Source organism: Anarhichas minor, unplaced genomic scaffold (assembly GCF_050575085.1).
Source record: "Anarhichas minor isolate MPS153535 unplaced genomic scaffold, ASM5057508v1 ptg000033l, whole genome shotgun sequence".
In the NCBI taxonomy this organism is placed as follows: Eukaryota; Metazoa; Chordata; class Actinopteri; order Perciformes; family Anarhichadidae; genus Anarhichas; species Anarhichas minor.
The window spans coordinates 6,171,031-6,192,614 of NW_027466479.1; the positions used below are offsets into that span (position 1 = coordinate 6,171,031).

The window sequence follows — 21,584 nt, forward strand, 5'->3', positions numbered from 1 at the left end:
AATTAAAAACGGCACCTTTTCAGGTCAAACTGGTCAACATCAGGAATGACGACATTGCAGATGGAAACCCAAAGCTGACCCTGGGGCTGATCTGGACCATCATCCTTCACTTCCAGGTATGTAGGACACCGTAGGTGTGTAACGGTACACAGAAGTCACGGTTTAGGAGTAAGAAACACAAATGCACAAGGATCCATTTCTTTTCATTTATTTCAAGCTGACAGTGGTGCAGGTTTCAAAGACGGACGGAAAATTCAAAGCAAACACTGAACAAATACTTTCATAATCTGCACCAGTCCTCAATAGACTATAAAACTTAAAAGCATCTCTTCTGGACTGACTCGTACGCCAGTCCCCTGGTTGTGCTAACCTCAGCATATGCTACCAACAGGGTTCAGCTAAAAGTTTCCAGACAGAATTTGGGCGTGTGAACTTTGGTTCCGCACTAATTGCATCAATCAAATTACAGTGACGCTTACGGTGACGGTTCAGCCCTAATTTACTGTCATTACGACAGTGAAGTTAAATTAGGAGATTTGAGAGAAGCTTTTGGACACAAAAAGTCAGTCGTTATTTAAATTGCATTTTGCATGTATTCAAAGTAGACTGACTGAGCCTTGTTGGGAACATTTTACTCACATTCCCTGAACTGCATGTGTTGTTTCTCTTTTAAACTGCACATTAATTGCGTCAGATCAAATTATTCCATTGCATGAGTACCAATGTGTTTCATAGTTTACTTTCATTCCATTGTGATTAGTTTGCTTCCGCGGCTCGGAGGTTCAATGACCAGCCTTGATTTCTCCTGATGTTGACACAGCAGTTACAGTACGGAACGGAGTCCAACAGCCAATCGTTTCCAAATGGGCTTCATTGAACATTTGGCAGCACTTAGGCTTTTATATACAACCACTACCGCTTCTCCTGTCCTTGAGTACACCCAGTCTAAACATTGAAAAAAAAAGCTCATTCATTTTTAATTAAAGAAGGATGTTGCTCAGGTACATTTCAGAGCCTTTTATTCATTTTTTTTTACTCCTATCTATGGTGCTGTGCAGATCTGTATGTTACCGTTAAATCTAAATGTTTCATTCAAACATTAACAGTATGAAATAGCTTATACCACCTATAGCAGCAAAGGCCACATTGGAGTAAAGAATGCAGATGTGTTTGGATATTCATTTAGCAGATGGTTTGGTAGATTTTGGGGGGAAACAGTGGGAGTACATGGAGATTCTTTGATGGGTATGATGGTTATGTTGGGATGTGGGATCCTTTTCCCCGTCCCGTGTGACTCAGCGATTCCCATGAGAAAGCTGGAAGGAGACGTGGGTGTGACTCAAAAGCTGCAGTGGAAACGAGAGGTTTGCCTATGTTATAAAAGTGACATTTTCTCTGATATCTAACTGAACATAAGTAAGAAAAACAAAATGTCCATGTAGATGCACTTAGTCATCAGGCAGCTATTATTTCTTTAAAAACAAACCCATAACCTCTTTGTTTTGGTCATCACAAACAATGGTGTATTCCTCCTGAGCTCCCCAGGTGCAGATCCCATTTTAGTAATACACCGGTGTGAGTAATGGACCGGTCTCGCAACAGAGGAAGCCGGTATTCTCTCCACACTTTAAAAAAAGAGGCTGCGAGGGCGGAGGTCCTGTTTCAGCTTCTGAGTCACGCTGTGCCCACGTCCACACTGTAGCACCGGGGTTTCCCTTCTGAAGGGAAAATAGCAGAAGGAAGAAATGCATTCTTTTTTTTTTCCTCCTCCACCCTTTCCTGCAAAAAAAAAAAAAAAGAGAAGAGCCTGTACGTGAAATTGCTAGTTCTGCTATGACTCATCGTCATACCTAAAAACACTGGAAATAGTATATTGTGGTAGTAAAACCGCATTTATTTCAGTAAGAGACTGTGACGTTCATCAGGACTGGAAGTGCAACCTTCACTTCACGCATAATGTGCAGAGAACATACGGCAGATTTACCTCGCTTTTGGATGTGTGTCTGGTCTTATATGTGTCAAAACAAATCACCAAGCAGTGACACAGAGACACCAAGTTGCAGACATTTCTTTTGAACTGAACGGAGTCGGTAAAGTTTTCTGCACCAAGACAACTCAAGTATCAAACATACAGAGTTCACTTTCAGACGTTTTCCTGTGATTGTTGCGACTTTTTACGACTTGTGCCTAGTTTTGTAGAGAGCCCCGCCCATCTGGCACGTCAAGCACACTAAAACAAACAAGGACTTTTAATAAGTACCGTTTGTGCATCTGATGATAGATGTCACCGGCAGACACTACTGGATGATGGATTCATGCAAAATAGACACAGCGAGGCGACGGCTGCAAAACTTAAATAGTCAAATTCATATCAAGTCCCTCAGGGACAACACAGCGCTGGGATTAACCTAAGAGGACATCTGGACTGATTCAACCTGCGCTTTATTTGAAGTCTTGTCGTCTTTCACACAAAGAAAAGACACATTGTTGAGTGATTATTTTCAGTAGTGTGTTCTTGTAGAGCTGAGAGATCTGCCTGTGGAGGTTCTGGTACACAGTCCAACATTCATTCACAGCAGCCAGAGGATTTATTGAGAATCTGTGTCTGGAACAGTTTAACTTTTTAAGATCAGTGACTTTTCACTCTTATGATTTCTGTTTTTGTGTTTCTCTCCAAAACAGTGAGTTCAATGTTTCTTTTGCCCTCCAAGTAAAAGTGCTGGTTGTTATTTGAGGTTTCTAACGTGACTCATCTCAAGTCTGGAAGAAATCAGCGGGCAAACTGGAAAAAAAGTGATCCAGCCCTTCAACCAACATTTCAATCTCCTTCAATATAGAAATATCAAAGGAAAGAAAGTCTCTGCCAAGATGAAAAAAAGTAATTTTACTTTTATAAATATAACAGTATTGGTGGAAGCAATTAGATGTAAGAATTAGGAAAAACTCTCGAAACTCATTTGGAAGTTACCTTCGTCCAAAGTCACTTAAAATAAGTGCTTCAAACTCCAAAGTATCCAGAGCTAAACATCATCAGAGCTGTTGCAGAAGTGCAACTGGTTTTTCTTTTTAAAGAAATGAAATGGAAGTTTACTGTCTCTGACTAGTTGCACCGTGTCCTCCTTCAGATCTCAGACATTCAGGTGAACGGCCAGTCGGACGACATGACGGCCAAGGAGAAGCTGCTGCTCTGGTCCCAGAGGATGGTGGAGGGATACCAGGGCCTGCGCTGCGACAACTTCACCACCGGCTGGAGGGACGGCAAGCTCTTCAACGCCATCATACACAAACACAGGTGAGACACCGATCCTCAGTAGACGGAGGCTGCCAGGCTCGTGGGGTTCCAGTCAAACCTTGTACTATTAAAACGTCCGGTCTTTACCAAGTGTTGGATAGAAATGGTAAGCTAAGGGGAAAAGGGCAAGAAAGACGAAACTTAGAATTTAACATACATGCATACATAAACAGACATTGCCAGAAGGAGCTAAAATGTGATAATAGTGACACAAAAGGATTATCTAAGAAGGGATGCCATGGCAACCTGTTGTCCTGAAGCATTTCTTTTTAAAACCATGCAGAAATATTTTCTGGTTAGAAGAGCTTGCCTGGACTTGGGATCTTGTAACACCGTAGGACATGAAATTTCCACTTATTTCAAAAATCTTCTCTGTGACCGTTTTCATATTTCACTTGTACAGAGGCAGGAATGCCAAAATCCTCTTTGAGTTTTACAGCAGCACAGCTGACTTGTCGGGACAAAATGTGGCTCGGCTGCTGTAAATCAAACAGTCGAGATAAATTCCAGATGGCTTCTGACCTGAACTCTCTCTGGTAACTCTGAATAAACTATTGCATTAGAATTGCAGTACCAGTCGTAATTTTAGTTTAAAAAGCTTTTACAGATGATTTAATACTTTTTCCTGCTGTGAAAACTTGCTGACTACAGCTGCTGTCGACCTCAATAAAGAAACTACAAAATGTAGAAGCCTACAGCAGGCCATGGTGTTACACTCAAACCGTATATTTCGGGTGGAGCACCACTTTGTGCTTTCACAGACCAATGAGCGCTGCAGGAGGGCTTAACACACAATACAAAAATAACATTAACAACCTGAGTAAGCTTCCTTCGGTTTGAAAAGAGAGAGAGTTTTTTTTCTTTTCCCGGTGTGGGTGTATCAATCTCATTTAAGAAAAAGATGCCCTGGAGGTATGCTCGCTGCAGCCTCGGCAGGTTGTAGCAAAACACAGGTACGCTGGCTGCTCCACCATAGATTCTTTCTTGGTGGAGGAAGAGCAGGACGTGCAGAGATTTAACGGCTGCAGAGAGGAGTCTCAGCGACGACCGGCTGCAACAGAAGTCTGACCAACAACTCACAATAAGGAGAGAATTGGATATAATTAGGAATTACCAGTGGATTAGAGCCAGAATTAAAAAAAAATCATAGTTATTTATTTTTTGTTTGCTATATAAAAGCAAACATTTTGACCTCACTCACTTGGAAGTGCCGCGAAACTTGACCGTTGCTACAATGATGAAGCTAAAGAGGAAGTTTCACTCAAAGAGGCGTCTGAACAGTGCGTCCAGCAGCACAGCGGGCTCAGTCAGTGACCTGGAGGACCGGGTGGTCATGCTGTGTGAGGACATCCCCACCGAGAACTCTTTCGACTCGGGCCGAGGCTCAACCAGCCCCGGCGCTCGCTCCAGGCGAGTCTCTCAGAGCGAGGAGCACGAATCGGGATCGGAGCCTCACCTCCTCCACCTGAGCAGGGACAGGCTGTCCTCCAGACAGGCCTGCTACGTGGAGCAGGAACCCACCCGGGCACACAGAGAATACTACATCCAGAGAGTCGTGCAAGCGTATGCAAAATACTTTTTCCACTGAAGCTTAAATGTGCAGAATTTACTCCACAATCTGTGTCCTGAAAGCTATCTGTGTCTTTGCTGTTTGTAGGCATGAGAGGCACTTTTATCTTTTATGCTCTGAACTTGTGGCGACATGTTAGACTGCAAGTTATCTTCCTCACAAAGTTCACTCAAAGGCAACGTGTCTGTCCTCTTTGTGCATAAATTGATGGGGGAATTTGAAGCATTTCTGGCAGTGAGGACTCATGTTTTTGCTTGCCCTCCCTGGTATCAAGAAACACACACTACTCATGATTAAACCTCCCTGCAGCAACATCAAATATGAAATGTCAATATTTTTTTTACCTGACAGCCTTCAGCATGGAATTATAGCTGTCAGGTGAGACAATTAAAGAGAAATGTTGAAAGGTGATTAATGAGTATCTTTCTCTCTGAGATCTTCAACCGTCACAAACGATGTCAGGTTATTAAGTCTTGACATTTATAACAGTGTAAACACCAATTTTCACTCCCGGTTCTCTCTGTCTGCCTGCTGTCTGCAGGCCCACTCTGATCGACATGAGTCTAGTGTACCGACAGAGCAACCAGCAGAATCTGGAGCAGGCCTTCAGCGTGGCAGAGAGAGACCTGGGCGTCACCCGACTGCTGGACCCCGAGGGTGAGAGAATCCTGAATGCCGTACTCGGGGAATATCTGAGCTTGTTTGCATTTCTTGTCTTCAGCTTCACACTATTCAAAGTATAAAAAAATAAAAAAAATGTTTTTTTTACCTCTATCCACAGATGTGGATGTGCCCCATCCAGATGAGAAATCCATCATCACATACGTCTCCTCTATGTACGACGCCATGCCTAGGGTACCAGACGTTCAGCACGGTGTCAAAGCCAATGTGAGTCCCCTCTTCCTCATCACCAGATCATCTCTCAGAGCACTATGAAGACATTTTCCAGCAGAGACAAGAAGTAGTATTTTAAACGCGGCCTAAATGATCACCTTACTGATTCATGTAATAGTTGTAGCGTAGCAGACGCTCTTAACAGAGCAGTTCACAATGATTGCAACAGTGCAAACATACTCAGAGTGCAAATCTGAGTTTTCTTATTTATCTATGCAGCTGTCTGCACCCGCTAAGGACTGCAAATTACCATAATGTATTTCCATCAGCATCATCACCATGAAACCTTAAAGCAGGATCGACGTTAGAAGAAAAGTAAAGTAAAGCTGTGTCTGGTATAAAGCAGTGTCACGACATCAGCAACTTTAGAAGACGTGTGTAATAGGAGAGCCTTGGGAGCTGAGTGGATGCAGCACACGCCATATAACTGCAACGTCTTGGGTTCAAAGCCGTGGGACCGTTGTTGCATGTTACACACTCCTCTTTCACCCTCATTTCTACTCAGCAGAAATGCCCCAAAAAATGAATAATGACTAATAAAAAAATCGGTTAACTCGAACCTGTTTCTGTATCTGTGCTTCAGGAGCTGGAGCTCCGTTGGCAGGAGTATTATGAGCTGGTCACCATGCTGCTGCAGTGGATCAGACACCACATCCTCATCTTTGAGGAGAGGAAGTTCCCCACCAGCTATGAGGAGGTTGAGGTGAGATCATCTGGGCCTTAAGTCTTAAAGGGTTTCGACTAACATGACAGCAGAATAACCAACGATGACGATGCATTTATTATTCTCTTTTCTGATCTGCAGGTTCTGTGGCGTCAGTTCCTGAAGTATAAGGAAACCGAGCTTCCTGCTAAAGAGGCAGACAAGAACCGCTCCAAACACATCTTCAAGTCTTTTGAGGTGAGTTTCCTCAGCAACGTTTGAGAGAATCCTAACATTTAGCTTCAGTTTACTTTTAGTTTTTACTGTTTTAGAGATGAATTAATCAATCGATTACTCGATGAGTCCTTTGACAGAAAATTAATCTGCAACTGTTCTGATAATTGTTTCATAGTTAACACCATTAATCGAGAAATAATCAGGGGATGACTTAATAATGAAAATAAAGGTGAGTTGCAGCTCTAATGTGCTTCTTATTGCGCAGGGTGCCGTTCAGGCAGGACACGTGAAAGTGCCGCCAGGTTACCATCCCTTTGATGTGGAGAAGGAATGGGGTCGTCTGCACATCGCCATACTGGAGAGAGAGCGTCTCCTCAGGACCGAATTTGAGAGGTGAGTAGACCACGATCTAGACCTCATCATCACATGCTCTGCTGCCAAAGCAAACTGCACATTTAAAAATGCAAAATATTCAGAAGTAAAGATCAGAAATGATTCACCAGCTGGTTACTGCGTGACCACGACGATGACTCATCTCCCAATGATAACGTCCACTTAGGCAATACAAGGGAACTGAGTTGGCTTTGTGGGATGGGAAGTAAAAATGGTATTTGGGCAAACACATGACAACTGTGCCTTCGCCATGGCAACAATCTGGTCATAAACTTGCCTTTAATCACAAGGTTATCGGGGCGTTGCCTTTGCTTTTGGTTCTCCCACGACTGGAGAAAGTGCTGTGCGGAGTTTTAAAAAACACCAGCTCTACTTTAGTGGACACGCAGGGCTCTAAAATGGCTTTCATGCATCAGGGATACGAGTCAAAGTATTTGTTCCGCCGGAAGACGGAGTGAGTGCTTTTCTTTTCACTAGTCTGACTTTAATTTGTCAACAGATAATCCGTTAATCACATCAGACAAAAAGCTAGAAAGTACCATGGAGGCTAATTTGACTGTCAGTTAGTCTACCTTATTTAAAGTGTTTTTTGACCTTCGACCTCCCCCCTCTCCCCCTGCAGGCTGGAGCGACTTCAGAGGGTCGTCAGTAAGGTCCAGATGGAGTCGGGGGTGTGTGAGGAGCAGCTCAACCAGGTGGAGACTCTGCTGCAGACGGTGAGACACAAGCATCTAGGACGCACCACACCCAGAGTCATGAGAGCCACATGTAACGCTGTTTGTCTCCGTGCTGCAGGACGTGAGGCTGCTGAGCTCAGGGAGACCTGCTCAGCACGCAGCAGAGATGGACGCAGACCTGGACAAAGCAGAAGGAATGATCCGCTTCCTCTTCAATGATGTTCAGCTGCTCAAAGACGGACGCCACCTTCAGGCTGAGCAGATGTATCGCAGGTGCAAAAATCTAACTTTGCAACATTTAAAATGACCAACCTTTGACATGAGGGGCTGCAATTGATGAGTATTCTCATCATCAATTGATCTGCTAATCTCTTTTTTTAACCACTCAATAGAGTGTTGCAGGAATAGGAAATGAGTTTGTTTTTCACACTTCCAGTTCCCTTTTTTTAATGATCTTTTGTTTAGAAGCCTGAAATAAGGTCTGTGGTTAACACACGCCAAAGATCGTTTGTTCTACATTATAAAATACATCAGCTATGCTATCATTTATAGCCTGACGTTCATTTTCTATTTAGTCTATAGTCTAGAACACGAAGATAATAATGAACAAATATCTCCCTCAAAGTTGAGAAGCTGGATTCAGTGAATATTTGATATTTTTTCTTGATGACTTAAACAATGAACTGATTATAACATAATGTAGATTTATTTTTCTCTTGATCGACTAATCAATGAATTAATTGACATTCTGTATTGCTCTTCCGGCTCTAGAGTGTATCGTCTCCATGAGAGGCTGGTGAACCTCCGCAGCGAGTACAACCTGCGCCTCAAGTCCGGTGTGACCACCACACAGATCCCCATGACTCAGATCCACACCGCCCAGGTCACCACCCTGCAGCAGGCCCCCATGAGGGTGCGGCCCGAGCTGGATGAGGTCACCATGCGTTACATCCTAGATCTGCTGGGCTGGGTGGAGGAGAACCAACGGCGGGTGGACGACGGCGAGTGGGGCACCGACCTGCCCACCGTGGAGTCCCAGCTGGGCAGCCACCGTGGCCTGCACCAGTCTGTGGAGGAGTTTCGCTCCAAGATCGAGAGGGCAAAGGCGGATGAGGTACAGACTTCTGAGCTGACATGAGCAGAGATACATTTGATCTGGGAAGGAAAATTGAGTTATTGGGTGTAGCATAGTAGCCGTAGTAGATCAAGCTGGTAGCATTGATGATTTGTAAAAACCTCCTTCCCTTAACTGTCTTTCTTTAGTGGTTTGCATAATATACAGTCATGTTGCTGCCATTGTGAAGAAGACTCCGATTTCGATTTTAATATTCAATATTAGAAAAAATGTGATCTCGTCAGAATCTACAAAAGTATTTTTCTTTCGAATTGTTTCCCATTATATCTTGACTGACCTGTTTTGAATGTTTCTTATTGCCTCTTCCTGCTCCAGAGTCAGATCTCACCTGCCAGTAAAGCTGCCTATCGCGAGTATCTGGGGAAACTGGAGCTGCAGTACAGCAAGCTCCTGGTAAGCTACGACACATACATGAGAAGAGATCCTGAGTAAAGAGATTCATTTCTTTAACTTAAGCAAGACAAGGCTGTTACAAAGCTGAACTCATGGAGGTTCAGTAAAGTCAACACAGCATGAAACTTCACCATGATGTCACTTTTTAGCGCTCTGTTCCCATCCAGTTTCTTCAGAATCCGTCCCTCAACAGGCACCATAATGTTTTTGTCATACGCTCCCTTGCAGAACGCCTCTAAGGCCCGTCTGCAGTACCTGGACCAGCTCCACGCCTTCGTCATTGCAGCCACCAAAGAGCTGATGTGGCTGAACGACAAAGAGGAGGAGGAGGTCAACTACGACTGGAGCGAACGAAACACCAACATGACAGCCAAGAAGGACAACTACTCGGTAGAGTGACGATGCAATGCAGTGTTCTGATAAAGTTTACCGGCAGTGCTTTTATAGTGACGATGATGAATGTGATGTGATTCTGACGGTTGTCGCTTCCGAGCAGGGTTTGATGAGAGATCTGGAGCTCAGGGAGAAGAAGATGAGCGATGTCCAGGTCACCGGAGACAAGCTGCTGAGGGACGGTCACCCTGCCAGGAAGACTGTAGAGGTACGATGATTTAGGACGGAGAAGGACTCACTTGACTACTAAACACCATCTCAAATTGTAGACGTTTTAATTAAAGCCTTTGACTGTATTAGTTTACCCTCCTCATCAAAACACCTGTTCTCCCCCACTACCCTCCCTGCTCAGGCCTTCACTGGAGCTATGCAGACTCAGTGGAGTTGGATCCTCCAGCTGTGCTGCTGCGTCGAAACCCACGTGAAAGAAAACACCACCTACTACCAGGTATGTTTACTAACTTACATCACAAGACCCCAGTTCAAGGGACGGTTCACCCCCAAAAATACATATTTATCCTCTTACCTGTAGTGCTGTTTATCAATCCAGACAGTTTTGGTGAGAGTGGTGGAGACGTCTGCCTTCTTTCCAGTATAATGGAACAAGATGGCACTGGGCTTGTGGCGCTCAAAGCGCCAAAACAAATACAAAACTCAACAGCAATGTGTTTTTTACATCGGCTGATATCTTCAATACTCGGCAACTCACACTAAAATCTAGATTGATAAATAGCACTTGTGGTGGAAAAACTGTCCCTTTGATGTTTATCTATAAAGAGTTAACTTACTCAAAGCACGATTAGTATTCTTCATTGCTCACTTGTCCATCCGTACACGTGTCGCCCTTTTGTTTGACCCCCTGTTGCTGCCTGGGTATTCAGGGCGACTTCTCAAAGCTGCAGCTTAACTTCTTCCACTTTGGTCCTCGTCTAGTTTTTCTCTGACGTGAAGGAGGCGGAGGACAAGATCAAAAAGATGCAGGACGCAATGAAGAGGAGGTACACCTGCGACCGCTCCGTCACAGTCACACGGCTGGAAGATCTACTGCAGGACGCAGCTGTGGGTTCCTTCACCATTATGTTGTTTACTTACCAAACGCATCAAGACACTGTTATCGCACCTTGGCTCTGTAGTGAAAAGAGAATGCTTAACGATAATAACTGTGCATGGGACACCATCAAACATCAATTTATGAAATCTTCACAGGATGAAAGAGAGCAACTGACTGAATTCAAAACTCACCTGGAAGGCCTGAAGCGAAGGGCCAAGACCATCGTCCAACTGAAACCACGAAACCCCGCTACCGCAATCAAGGGCAAACAGCCCGTCCAGGCCGTCTGCGACTTCAAGCAGATGGAGGTAGGCCTCTTAACTGCACGGAGTTATTATTTTTAACTAATTCATTCTGTTTCATATTTTTGGATACAATCAGAATTGATTCAATTATTTAATATTGTTAAATATACTTATGGTTGCTAAATTCAGAATGGAATATGAAGGAGTTCAAAAGCTGCGTCCAATTTAAAGGAATATCAAGTAGTAGATTGAGTCAGTCAGACATGAGCATCTTTGTTTACCTTCTCCCAGATCACAGTCCACAGAGGAGACGAGTGCGCTCTGCTGAACAACTCGCAGCCTTTCAAGTGGAGGGTGCTGAACGACAAAGGCAGCGAGTCGTCCGTGCCGTCCATCTGCTTCCTGGTTCCACCCACTAATAAGGAGGCTGTGAACAGTGTTGCCGGGTGAGATGAGTCGCCGTCTGAGATCACTTCAACTCTAAATTCACATGCACACAGTGTGGCAGTGTAGTTAAGTGCTGATCTCCATTAACCCTCCTCAGACTGGACGGAAACCTCCAGCGGCTGCAGACGATGTGGCAGACGATGTTTGTGGACATGAAGAGCATGCTGTCCTGGCAGTACCTGATGAGAGACATCAACATCATCAAGACCTGGAACGTCACCATGGTAAGAACACCGGGCATACTGCACTACCAGTGCCTTTAAGTTGTTATAAAATCCATGAAGCACAGTGACAATGAATGTAACTGGTTACCAAAGACGGGAGGGAGAGATATATTTACTTTAATATATTCAGCATCTACATCGTCATTAAACTTGGCGAATTGCAGAAGAGTATTTTAACTTCTGCTAACCATGATATTGTTTGAGCCAGTATACCTGCTCATTTGTAGTTGCTACTTTTATATCTGCTATACAATAATATGTGGAAACGGATGAGTTCCCCCTCAGTTACTCTGAAGCCCAGAGAGGTCAGTGAGAAAGTCAAATTCTGGGGACCCATGTCTGATCTTAATTGTTGTCTCTCCGGAGTTCATGACTTAAGAAATGGTGAAAAAAACCTTTTGAATTTTTTGAACATTTTGACCACAAGAGGCAGAAGTACACCACTGCCAAATGTTCTAAAAGCATTCATGTTTTCTTCACGGTGAGTTTTAATGTACATAACTTGCTAACACACAATATGTGGACCTTGTGTTTAGACTGCATGGAGAGATTGAAACTCTCTGGAAGAAAACATGAATGTCAAAACCTTATTTTTCACCTCAAAAAAAGGAAACTTAGATAAATGCATTCGTTTTGAATATTATTTCTGCCAAAAAATGGCCCTAAATCCGACACACTGTTCCTTCAAGTCACAAACACAGGAGAGAAAACTACTTATATAAGACTTAGATCAGCAGGGTTTTTTCTTTCTCTCTTTCCTCTCGGGGCTTCAGTAAACTTAAATTCAGATGAAGGGGCCAGGGTTATTGTTTCACCTCTATTGAAACAAGTATTCATTATATCTAGGTTCATACTTACCATGCAAACACAAATCTGACTTCAAATGAACTTGGTTTATCTGGTTCAGCCTCTCCTCACGCTACTGAGGGTAAAAAAAAACTTTCCTTAAGACATACCTAGTGTACATTCTACTTGTTATTATACTGCCGATCATTTATTTAAATAAAGGAACAACATTTAATACCCCCCTCCTTTATCTGCACCCTTGCAGTTTAAGACCCTGAGGGTGGAGGAGTACCGTCTAGCACTGAGGAACCTGGAGCTGCACTACCAGGACTTCCTGAGAGACAGCCAGGACTCCCAGACGTTCGGGGCGGAGGACCGCATGCAGGTCGAGTCCAACTACAACAGAGCCAACCAGCACTACAACACAATGGTCAGCTCTGCAGAGCAAGGTGTGTGCTGTTTAGTATTTCATGAACCATCGCGGGTTCTCCTGTCAGCCCAACATGGTCTTTCATTGGTTACGAGACACACTTATTCAGTTTTTAGTGGGTTTCTCATCGAATCATTTCTCAGACATTTGTGTTGAAATCCAGCCATGGTCATTTGAGTGTAAGTTGACTGTTGGATTCACATTACAGGCTATGTGCCACCCAGAGCAGGTAAGGTGCTTCAGTTACAGTGTGCAGTAGTAGCTTCTGATTGGCTGAACAGGAGTGCGTGTGTGTGTGCGTGTGTGTGTGTGTCATGTTTCATCCCATCCATTAACTCAATCAGCTTCATGTTCCTCACTGGGACCCCTCCTAACTTCACTCATCGTTGCATTCTTGTCTCTGCATGGGTTTAACAGCAGCTGATTTTCAATCTTTACCACTGAATGATTAAATCAATTAACTGATCAATTAACCACTATGACGAATAATCAACGTGAAACCAATCAAGCATGAAGAAGTACATTTACTGTGCACAATGTGGCATTAATACTTTGGCAAATCATAGACAATATTTGTACTAAAGACCCTTTAGTTTTGTAATGTAATACACACAATCACACTTGGAGTAACAACGGGCTTATTTTATCCAGAGTTTGTGTTCTTATAATCACTACTTTTTTTTTTTTTTTTCAATCCAACCAGGAGAGCAAGACGAGTCTGTGTGTAAGACGTACCTGATGAATATCAAAGACATCCGTCTGAGGCTGGAGGGTTGTGAGAACCGAACAATGACGCGTCTCCGCCAGCCTGTGGACAGGGAGCCGCTCAAAGCCTGCGCCTTGAAGACTGCAGAGCAAATGGTACGAATGGACATCAGTGCAAAAAAACTGAGATTTACAACATCAACACAAAGTCAGGAAGGAAAGATAGTAACCTAAATCAAACAGTATTCCTGGAGTGTTTGTAAGCTCAGCAGTGCGTCATAAACTTAGTTATGATGGGCTTAAAAACTCATTAGGTATCCTGCTACATATCCCATTAACCGTTTGATTTTACTGCCAAAATAATGGTAACATATTTATATTATTGGATATAATATTAGTTCTCTTAACCACCTCCATTTTTTTTCAATGACAGAAAGTCCAGTCTGAGTTGGAGGGCTTAAAGAAAGACTTGAACTCCATCAGTGAGAAGACCGAGGAGGTCCTGGTGTCTCCTCAGCAGACCAGCTCGGCCCCGATGCTGCGCTCAGACCTGGACGTCACGCTGAGGAAGATGGACCACGTCTACGGCCTCTCCTCCGTCTACCTGGACAAGTGAGGCTTTTGTGACTCTCTGAGCGCTTCGCGGTGAATTTCCATCTGGTATTGTGCTTTTTTTATAAGTGCAAACCTCTTTGATTTCAGGCTGAAGACCATTGATGTCGTGATCAGAAACACTAAAGACGCAGAAGACACACTGAAGAGTTATGAGACTCGTCTGCGTGATGTTAGCAAAGTGCCAGCCAAAGAGAAGGAGGTGGAGGACCAGCGCAGTCAGCTGAAGGTATTTCCTCTTTTTTTGAGGATCAATGTACATATTTTATTCTATACTATGATTGAACTCTAAGTTATACGAGGATTGTTCCCAAACTGGACTGCATTGCTTTCAAAGGTGATGAATTTGTTCTTTTTGTCTGACAGGCGATGCACGCTGAAGCAGAGGGCGACCAGGTTGTTTTCGACCGCCTGCAGGACGAGTTGAAGAAGGCGACGGTTGTCAACGACAAGATGACGAGGATCCACAGCGAGCGCGACGCCGAGCTGGAGCATTACCGTCAGCTGGTCAACGGCCTGCTGGATCGCTGGCAGGCCGTGTTTGCTCAGATGGACCTGAGGAGGCGGGAGCTCGACCTCCTCGGGCGCCACATGAACTCCTACAACGGAAGCTACGAGTGGCTCATCCACTGGCTCGGAGAAGCGAGGCAGAGGCAGGAGAAGATTCAAGCTGTGCCCATCGGTGACAGCAAGGCTCTCAAGGAGCAACTGGCAGAGGAGAAGGTATTGTAAAAGAATGGAATGAGTTGTGAGGGGTGAAGGGACGTTAGGTCATGATGCCCTCTGGTGGTCACACATTGCACAGATTTAGTTAGAGTGCACTTCACTGATTTAATAACTTACTGGCTGTTATAGTGGTGATATTGAGAGTAGTAGATGTGGCTTTGTGTTGATAAACAATGTTTTTTTAAATGTTTTTATTTTTACTGACAGAAACTCCTGGAAGAGATTGAGAAAAACAAAGAAAAGGTTGAAAATTGCCAGAAAAATGCAAAGGCTTACATTGATTCAGTCAAGGTATGTGCCAATACTTTAAACTTTACTACTATTCTTTATTTTCGGGCTTGGTTTAAGATTATTTTCTTCTTTTTTTTTTAGGATTACGAGCTCCAGCTTTTGACTTACAAAGCCCTCCAGGAGCCCATAGCATCTCCTTTAAAGAAACCCAAAATGGAGTGTGCATCTGATGATATCATTCAAGAGGTAAGTTTATCAGAAGAGCAACGATGTGCTTACAGCCAGTTGGTTACCATGGTTGAGTATGAATCTCTGCTATAAAAATGTCTTTAAAGGGAGAGTTCAGATGTTTTGAAGTGAGGTTGTCTGAGGTACTCATCCATAGTCACTAGAGCAGTTTGTTGAAAGAGAAAAATGTATTTTTGACTTCTAAAAGAGTGTAAAAGTCAGACAGACCTTTCAGACGGGGAACTGAAGCCGTACTATCCATCTATGCTCTCTTCAAAGCCACCAGACTCATTTTCCCTCACAGAACACAGGAGTTGCTGGTCTAACCAATCGAGGTCGAGGTAGACCAGCCACTCGCGTGTTTTACGAGGTGGAGTGATTGTTTCCGGGCGGCTGTGGCTCAGTGGGTAGAACGGCGTGTCCATGAATCACAAGGCTGGCACTTCTCTGGCTCCTACTGCCCGCATGGTGTCCTTGAGTAAGACACTGCACCCAGACAATTGTAATAAAGTTTAAAGTTTTTGTGGCTTTGAGGAGAGCACAGATAAAGGCTTCGGTTCTCCGTTGGAAAGGGCTGTCTGACATCAAGGTACAGCTGAAGAAATGTTCTAGATATATAGAGTACACTAGATACACTAGATATATAGCTTTCTAAAATACGTTTTGCTGCTGCCCCGTCATTAAGAACCTCAAACTATCCCGTTAACGCTTACACACATAATCCTGAGGACTAAGTAATATATTATAAAGAGTATGAGAAATGTATAAATAAATCCACTGCATTTCTTTCAGTACGTTACTCTGAGAACCCGCTACAGTGAGCTGATGACCCTCACCAGCCAGTACATTAAGTTCATGACAGAGACGCAGCGCCGCCTGGAGCATGACGAGGTAATCACACACAGACTCTGGAGACATGCGGGAGCAGGTTTCTGTCAAAAACCCAATGTCCTACTCACGTAAATAACGCCACCCCTTTTTCCTGTTAACCTGTTGATGTATGGGAAATCATTTGTCATTAATTCCTACCAAAAAATGTTGGCACTCAAAACTTGAACATGATTACTCCGTGTAGAATGACAGGACAGCGTTCAGTGGTGAAGCAAACGGTTTCATCCTGGTGTTTCAGCACATCACATCCCCACTACAGTACATGTCTCTCATTCCCCTACACTGTGTATTTAGTCAGATCGTGTCACACAGGCAGCACATATGGCTCTGATTTGGCTGCAGCCATCTGCCCTGATCTCACTTCCGTTTTGCAACTGCTTGATTTAGAATCCGCTGCTTTATTTCCTCTTGAAATCACCCACACTTGTGATTTGAAGGCTTCAATTTGGCTGCCTGCCTTCTCAGATGTATCATTTTTCAATCTACTTTATCTTTTACTTCCCCCCCCCCCACCCTTTTCTAACTTTCTATTGTGTTTGATCCTTTTGACCTGCTTCGCCAGTGCTTTGTCATGATGAATATTAATCTCACCCTTAAGAGATGAATTAACCCCAAAGCACCAGGTATTTAAAAGAAAGAACTAAACACCTCACAGTTCATGTCATCCGTCTGTGTCGGACCCTTGTCTGTACTAAAGGGAAGGTTCAGGATTCTTTGGAGACCTTTCGTTATCGAGTTAAGTCTCAATTTCAAATCAATTGGCATCAGGTTTCACTTTGCGACATGTCAACTTTTAATGAAATTCACTAGATATATGTATTTCTACTATTTTAATATAATAACTGTCGTAAAAGCACTTTTTAAAGGACATATTGGTAGTTTTATCAATACTGTTTAGGGCTGCAACTAATTATTTTCATTATTTATTTATTTTTTAATCGATTTCTTTTAGTGTATGAAATAAAAAATAGTGAAAACGTGCCCATCGCAACTTTCCAGCTTTCAGTCGAAAATAAGATCTTTAAATGATATACAACAAAGAAAGACAACACATCCCCCCGATTATCAAAGTAGTTGCCAATTATTTTTCTGTCAGTTTCAGCTGTAAAACAGTTTTTGTTTTATTTTACTAGCAAATATACCAGAAATAACTGTAAGAGATAAATATGACAGGTTTCTAAAGTGCTGGACCTTCCTTTTTAGAATGTCAATCATCTGTACAATTACACAACGCATCGCTCATGTTACTAAAGAGTAGAAGTCGTCTCTTGATGTTTGTTGTCAGAGTTTACATCAAATCATGCTGTGTTTGCTGCATTGTTCTGCTGTTCTTCATGGTGGGGGTATTCTGACTTGCTGTCTTTGGTATCTTCTGTTGCATGCTGCTAATTTATCTATTATTCCTTGCCTCTGTCCTCTCAATGAGTCTACACATTTTACGGAAAGCTGCTATGTAAAGATGGAGGAGTCTAACCCTAAATATCAAATTCAAAACAAAAACTTTTACTACATACAATATTTTATTTATAACAAACCCATAAAATATAACCAGACTGCATCACACATTATACAAAACATTGATCAATTAAAATACCTCAAGTGCATGAGAGCGACGTGTAGTGACTGTGATGTTGTGAAGTAAAGTGTCATTCTGTGTGCCACATATTAAATTAACTTGACAAGCATCTCCCTATACTGTATCTTCTCTCTAATGAAAAAGAACTGTATCTGTTGTAGATAATTAACTGTAACATATTCTCATGTATTTACATTTTCATGTACCTACATGTTTTATTTCGTAGTCTAACACCTCTAACATTTTCTCAATTCCCTTTGCTTCTACCAAAACAGAAAGCTTCAGAGAAACTGAAAGAAGAGGAGAGGAGAAGGATGGCAGAGATACAAGCCGAGTTAGATAAACAGAAACAGTTGGCGGAGGCTCACGCTAAATCAGTAGCCAAAGCGGAACAAGAAGCCCAGGAGCTGAAGCTGAAGATGAAAGAAGAAGCCAGCAAGAGGCAAGATGTCGCGGTGGATGCTGAGAAACAGAAGCAAAACATACAGCATGAGCTGCATCATCTGAAGAGTCTGTCCGAGCAGGAGATCAAGTCCAAGAGCCACCAGCTGGAGGAGGCGCTAGTCAGTCGTACCAAAATCGAGGAGGAGATCCACATAATTAGACTGCAGTTAGAGACAACAATAACACAGAAAGGCACAGCCGAGGCCGAGTTACAGCAGCTCAGAGACAAGGCTGCCGACGCCGAGAAGCTCAGGAAAGCTGCTCAGGAAGAAGCAGAGAGGCTTCGCAAGCAAGTGACTGAAGAGACTCAGAAGAAGAAGAATGCAGAAGATGAGCTGAAACGGAAATCTGAGGCAGAAAAAGAGGCAGCCAAGCAAAAGCAGAAAGCACTGGAAGACCTGCAGAAATTCAAAATGCAAGCAGAGGAGGCAGAGAGGCGCATGAAACAGGCTGAGGAGGAGAAGCTGAGGCAGATCAAAGTAGTAGAGGAGGTGGCACAAAAGAGTGCCGCCACACAGCTGCAATCCCATTCCATGTCATTCAGTGAGAAGACAACAAAGCTGGAGGCATCCCTTAAGAAAGAGCAGGGCACCGTCCTTCAGTTGCAGGAGGAAGCTGAAAAGCTCAGGAAGCAACAAGAGGAAGCTAACAAAGCTAGGGAGCAAGCAGAGAAAGAGCTTGAAATATGGAGACAAAAAGCCAATGAGGCTCTCCGCTTGAGGCTACAAGCTGAAGAGGAAGCTCAAAAGAAGAGTCAGACTCAAGAGGATGCAGAGAGGCAAAAGTTAGAGGCTGAGCGTGATGCCAAGAAAAGGGCTAAAGCTGAAGATGCTGCTCTTAAACAGAAGGAGAATGCAGAGAAAGAGTTGGAAAAGCAGAGGAAATTTGCAGAACAAGTAGCCCAGCAAAAGCTGTCTGCAGAACAGGAATGCATACGACTGAAGGCCGACTTTGACCACGCTGAACAACAGAGGGGCCTGTTGGATAATGAGCTCAAGCGTCTGAAGAATGAGGTGACTGCTGCCGAAATCCAGAGGAAGCAACTGGAAGACGAGCTGGCCAAAGTCAGAAGCGAAATGGATGCTCTTCTGCAGATGAAGCTTCAAACTGAGAAGCAGACGATGTCGAACACAGAAAAGAGCAAGCAGCTTCTTGAGTCTGAAGCGTTGAAAATGAAACAACTTGCTGACGAAGCGACTAGACTGAGATCAGTCGCCGAAGAGGCAAAGAAGCAGAGGCAGACCGCGGAGGATGAGGCAGCGCGGCAGAGAGCTGAGGCCGAGAAAATACTTAAAGAAAAACTGGCCGCCATCAACGAGGCAACTCGTCTGAAGATCGAAGCCGAGATTGCCCTGAAAGCCAAAGAAGCAGAAAACGAAAGACTGAAAAGAAAAGCGGAGGACGAAGCTTATCAGAGAAAGCTGCTGGAGGATCAAGCTGCTCAGCATAAACAAGACATACAAGAGAAAATCACACACCTGAAGAGCTCGTCGGATTCGGAGTTGGTGAGACAAAAAACAATCGTGGAAGAAACTCTGAGACAAAAGAAGGTGGTGGAAGAGGAAATTCACATAATTAAAATCAATTTTGAGAAAGCTTCAAAGGGCAAGTCGGATTTAGAGGTGGAATTAAAGAAGCTGAAGGGTATAGCTGAGGAAACCCAGAAGAGCAAACTCAAAGCTGAGGCAGAGGCTGAGAAACTAAGAAAGCTTGCAGCTGAAGAAGAGAAGAAAAGGAAAGAATCTGAGGAGAAGGTGAAGAGGATTACTGCAGCAGAAGAAGAGGCAGCTCGACAATGCAAAGTCGCTCAGGAGGAAGTGGAACGTCTGAAAAAGAAAGCTGCTGAAGCAAATAAACAGAAAGACAAGGCGGAGAAAGATGCAGAGAAGCAGGTTATTCTGGCCAAAGAAGCAGCACAGAAATGCAGTTCAGCAGAGCAGAAAGCCCAAGATGTTCTCAGCAAGAATAAAGAAGACGGCCTCGCTCAGCAAAAGCTGAAAGATGAGTTTGAAAATGCGAAGAAGCTTGCACAAGCAGCGGAGAAGGCCAAAGAGAAAGCAGAGAAAGAGGCTGCCCTGCTCCGACAAAAAGCTGCAGAAGCTGAAAAGCAGAAAAAATCTGCAGAGGATGAAGCCGCAAAACAAGCCAAGGCTCAAAAAGACGCGGAGAGACTGCGGAAAGAAGCAGAGGAGGAGGCCTCCAAGCGAGCGGCAGCTGAGGCGGCAGCACTGAAGCAGAAGAAGCAGGCTGATGAAGAGATGGCCAAGCACAAGAAACAAGCCGAACAAGCACTCAAGCAGAAGTCACAGGTTGAGAAGGAACTAACAGTGGTCAAACTTCGGCTGGACGAGACTGATAAGCAGAAAGCTGTGTTGGATGAGGAGCTTCAGCGAGTTAAAGGTGAAGTAAATGATGCCGTCAAGCAAAAGGCACAGGTGGAGGAGGAACTGTCCAAAGTTAAGATCCAGATGGACGAGCTCCTGAAACTTAAGCTTAAGATTGAGGGAGAAAACCGCCGCCTCATGCAGAAAGACAAAGATAAAACACAGAAGGTACTCGCGGAGGAAGCAGGGAAAATGAAGAGCCTGGCGGAGGATGCTGCCAGACTCAATGTGGAAGCTGAGGAAGCAGCCAGGCAGAGACAGGCTGCTGAGTCTGACTTGGCGGAACAGAGGGCACTTGCAGAGAAAATGCTAAAGGAGAAGATGCAGGCCATCCAAGAGGCTACCAAACTTAAAGCCGAGGCAGAGGATCTCCAGAAACAGAAGAACCAGGCACAGGAAAAGGCTAAAAAACTACAAGAGGACAAACAGCAGATCCAGCAGCGCCTTGATAAGGAGACAGGGGACTTCCAAAAATCATTAGAGGCTGAGCGAAAGAGGCAGCTTGAAGTTTCAGCTGAGGCGGAGAAACTGAAATTGAGGGTGAAAGAGCTCAGTGATGCTCAGTCAAAAGCTGAAAAGGAGGCTAAGAAATTCAAAAAACAAGCAGAAGAAGCAAAGGTGCGTCTCCAGGAGACAGAAAAGCAAACTACAGAAACTGTCGTGCAGAAGTTGGAGACACAGAGGCTGCAGAGCACCAGAGAGGCTGGTGACTTGAAGGAAGCCATCGCTGGCCTTGAAAATGAGAAGGAGAAACTGAAAAAGGAGGCAGAGGAACTTCAGAAAAAATCTAAAGAGGTATTTTGACTGTAAAATCTATTTACACAACCCTTCCAATTAACACAGTCAACACTCTAACTACAGTTTCTGTGGGATAACATGTAGCATTTCATGCAAATTGCTGAGACTTAAAGTAACAATCAGCAATTTATATGAATGCCATTCAAAACACAATACTGCAGAGTTCAAGTGGTCACTAG

At 43.8% G+C, this 21,584-nt stretch overlaps 1 protein-coding gene across 1 annotated transcript in view; it reads left to right on the forward strand.

Annotated features, from left to right (window-relative positions):
• Positions 1 to 21,584, forward strand: part of pleca (plectin a) — a 101,421-nt gene that overhangs the window by 71,636 nt on the left and 8,201 nt on the right. Inside the window, exons 10-37 of the mRNA XM_076105620.1 lie at positions 24 to 116; positions 3,126 to 3,292; positions 5,404 to 5,519; positions 5,644 to 5,750; positions 6,340 to 6,459; positions 6,562 to 6,657; positions 6,902 to 7,029; positions 7,652 to 7,745; positions 7,825 to 7,979; positions 8,478 to 8,820; positions 9,157 to 9,234; positions 9,463 to 9,624; positions 9,731 to 9,835; positions 9,980 to 10,075; positions 10,561 to 10,686; positions 10,834 to 10,986; positions 11,215 to 11,369; positions 11,468 to 11,594; positions 12,646 to 12,829; positions 13,019 to 13,039; positions 13,514 to 13,671; positions 13,949 to 14,127; positions 14,218 to 14,356; positions 14,494 to 14,850; positions 15,061 to 15,144; positions 15,226 to 15,330; positions 16,105 to 16,203; positions 18,055 to 21,402. Coding sequence (XP_075961735.1) covers positions 24 to 116; positions 3,126 to 3,292; positions 5,404 to 5,519; positions 5,644 to 5,750; positions 6,340 to 6,459; positions 6,562 to 6,657; positions 6,902 to 7,029; positions 7,652 to 7,745; positions 7,825 to 7,979; positions 8,478 to 8,820; positions 9,157 to 9,234; positions 9,463 to 9,624; positions 9,731 to 9,835; positions 9,980 to 10,075; positions 10,561 to 10,686; positions 10,834 to 10,986; positions 11,215 to 11,369; positions 11,468 to 11,594; positions 12,646 to 12,829; positions 13,019 to 13,039; positions 13,514 to 13,671; positions 13,949 to 14,127; positions 14,218 to 14,356; positions 14,494 to 14,850; positions 15,061 to 15,144; positions 15,226 to 15,330; positions 16,105 to 16,203; positions 18,055 to 21,402 — 7,095 coding nt within the window. The remainder of the gene's footprint in view (positions 1 to 23; positions 117 to 3,125; positions 3,293 to 5,403; positions 5,520 to 5,643; positions 5,751 to 6,339; positions 6,460 to 6,561; positions 6,658 to 6,901; positions 7,030 to 7,651; positions 7,746 to 7,824; positions 7,980 to 8,477; positions 8,821 to 9,156; positions 9,235 to 9,462; positions 9,625 to 9,730; positions 9,836 to 9,979; positions 10,076 to 10,560; positions 10,687 to 10,833; positions 10,987 to 11,214; positions 11,370 to 11,467; positions 11,595 to 12,645; positions 12,830 to 13,018; positions 13,040 to 13,513; positions 13,672 to 13,948; positions 14,128 to 14,217; positions 14,357 to 14,493; positions 14,851 to 15,060; positions 15,145 to 15,225; positions 15,331 to 16,104; positions 16,204 to 18,054; positions 21,403 to 21,584) is intronic.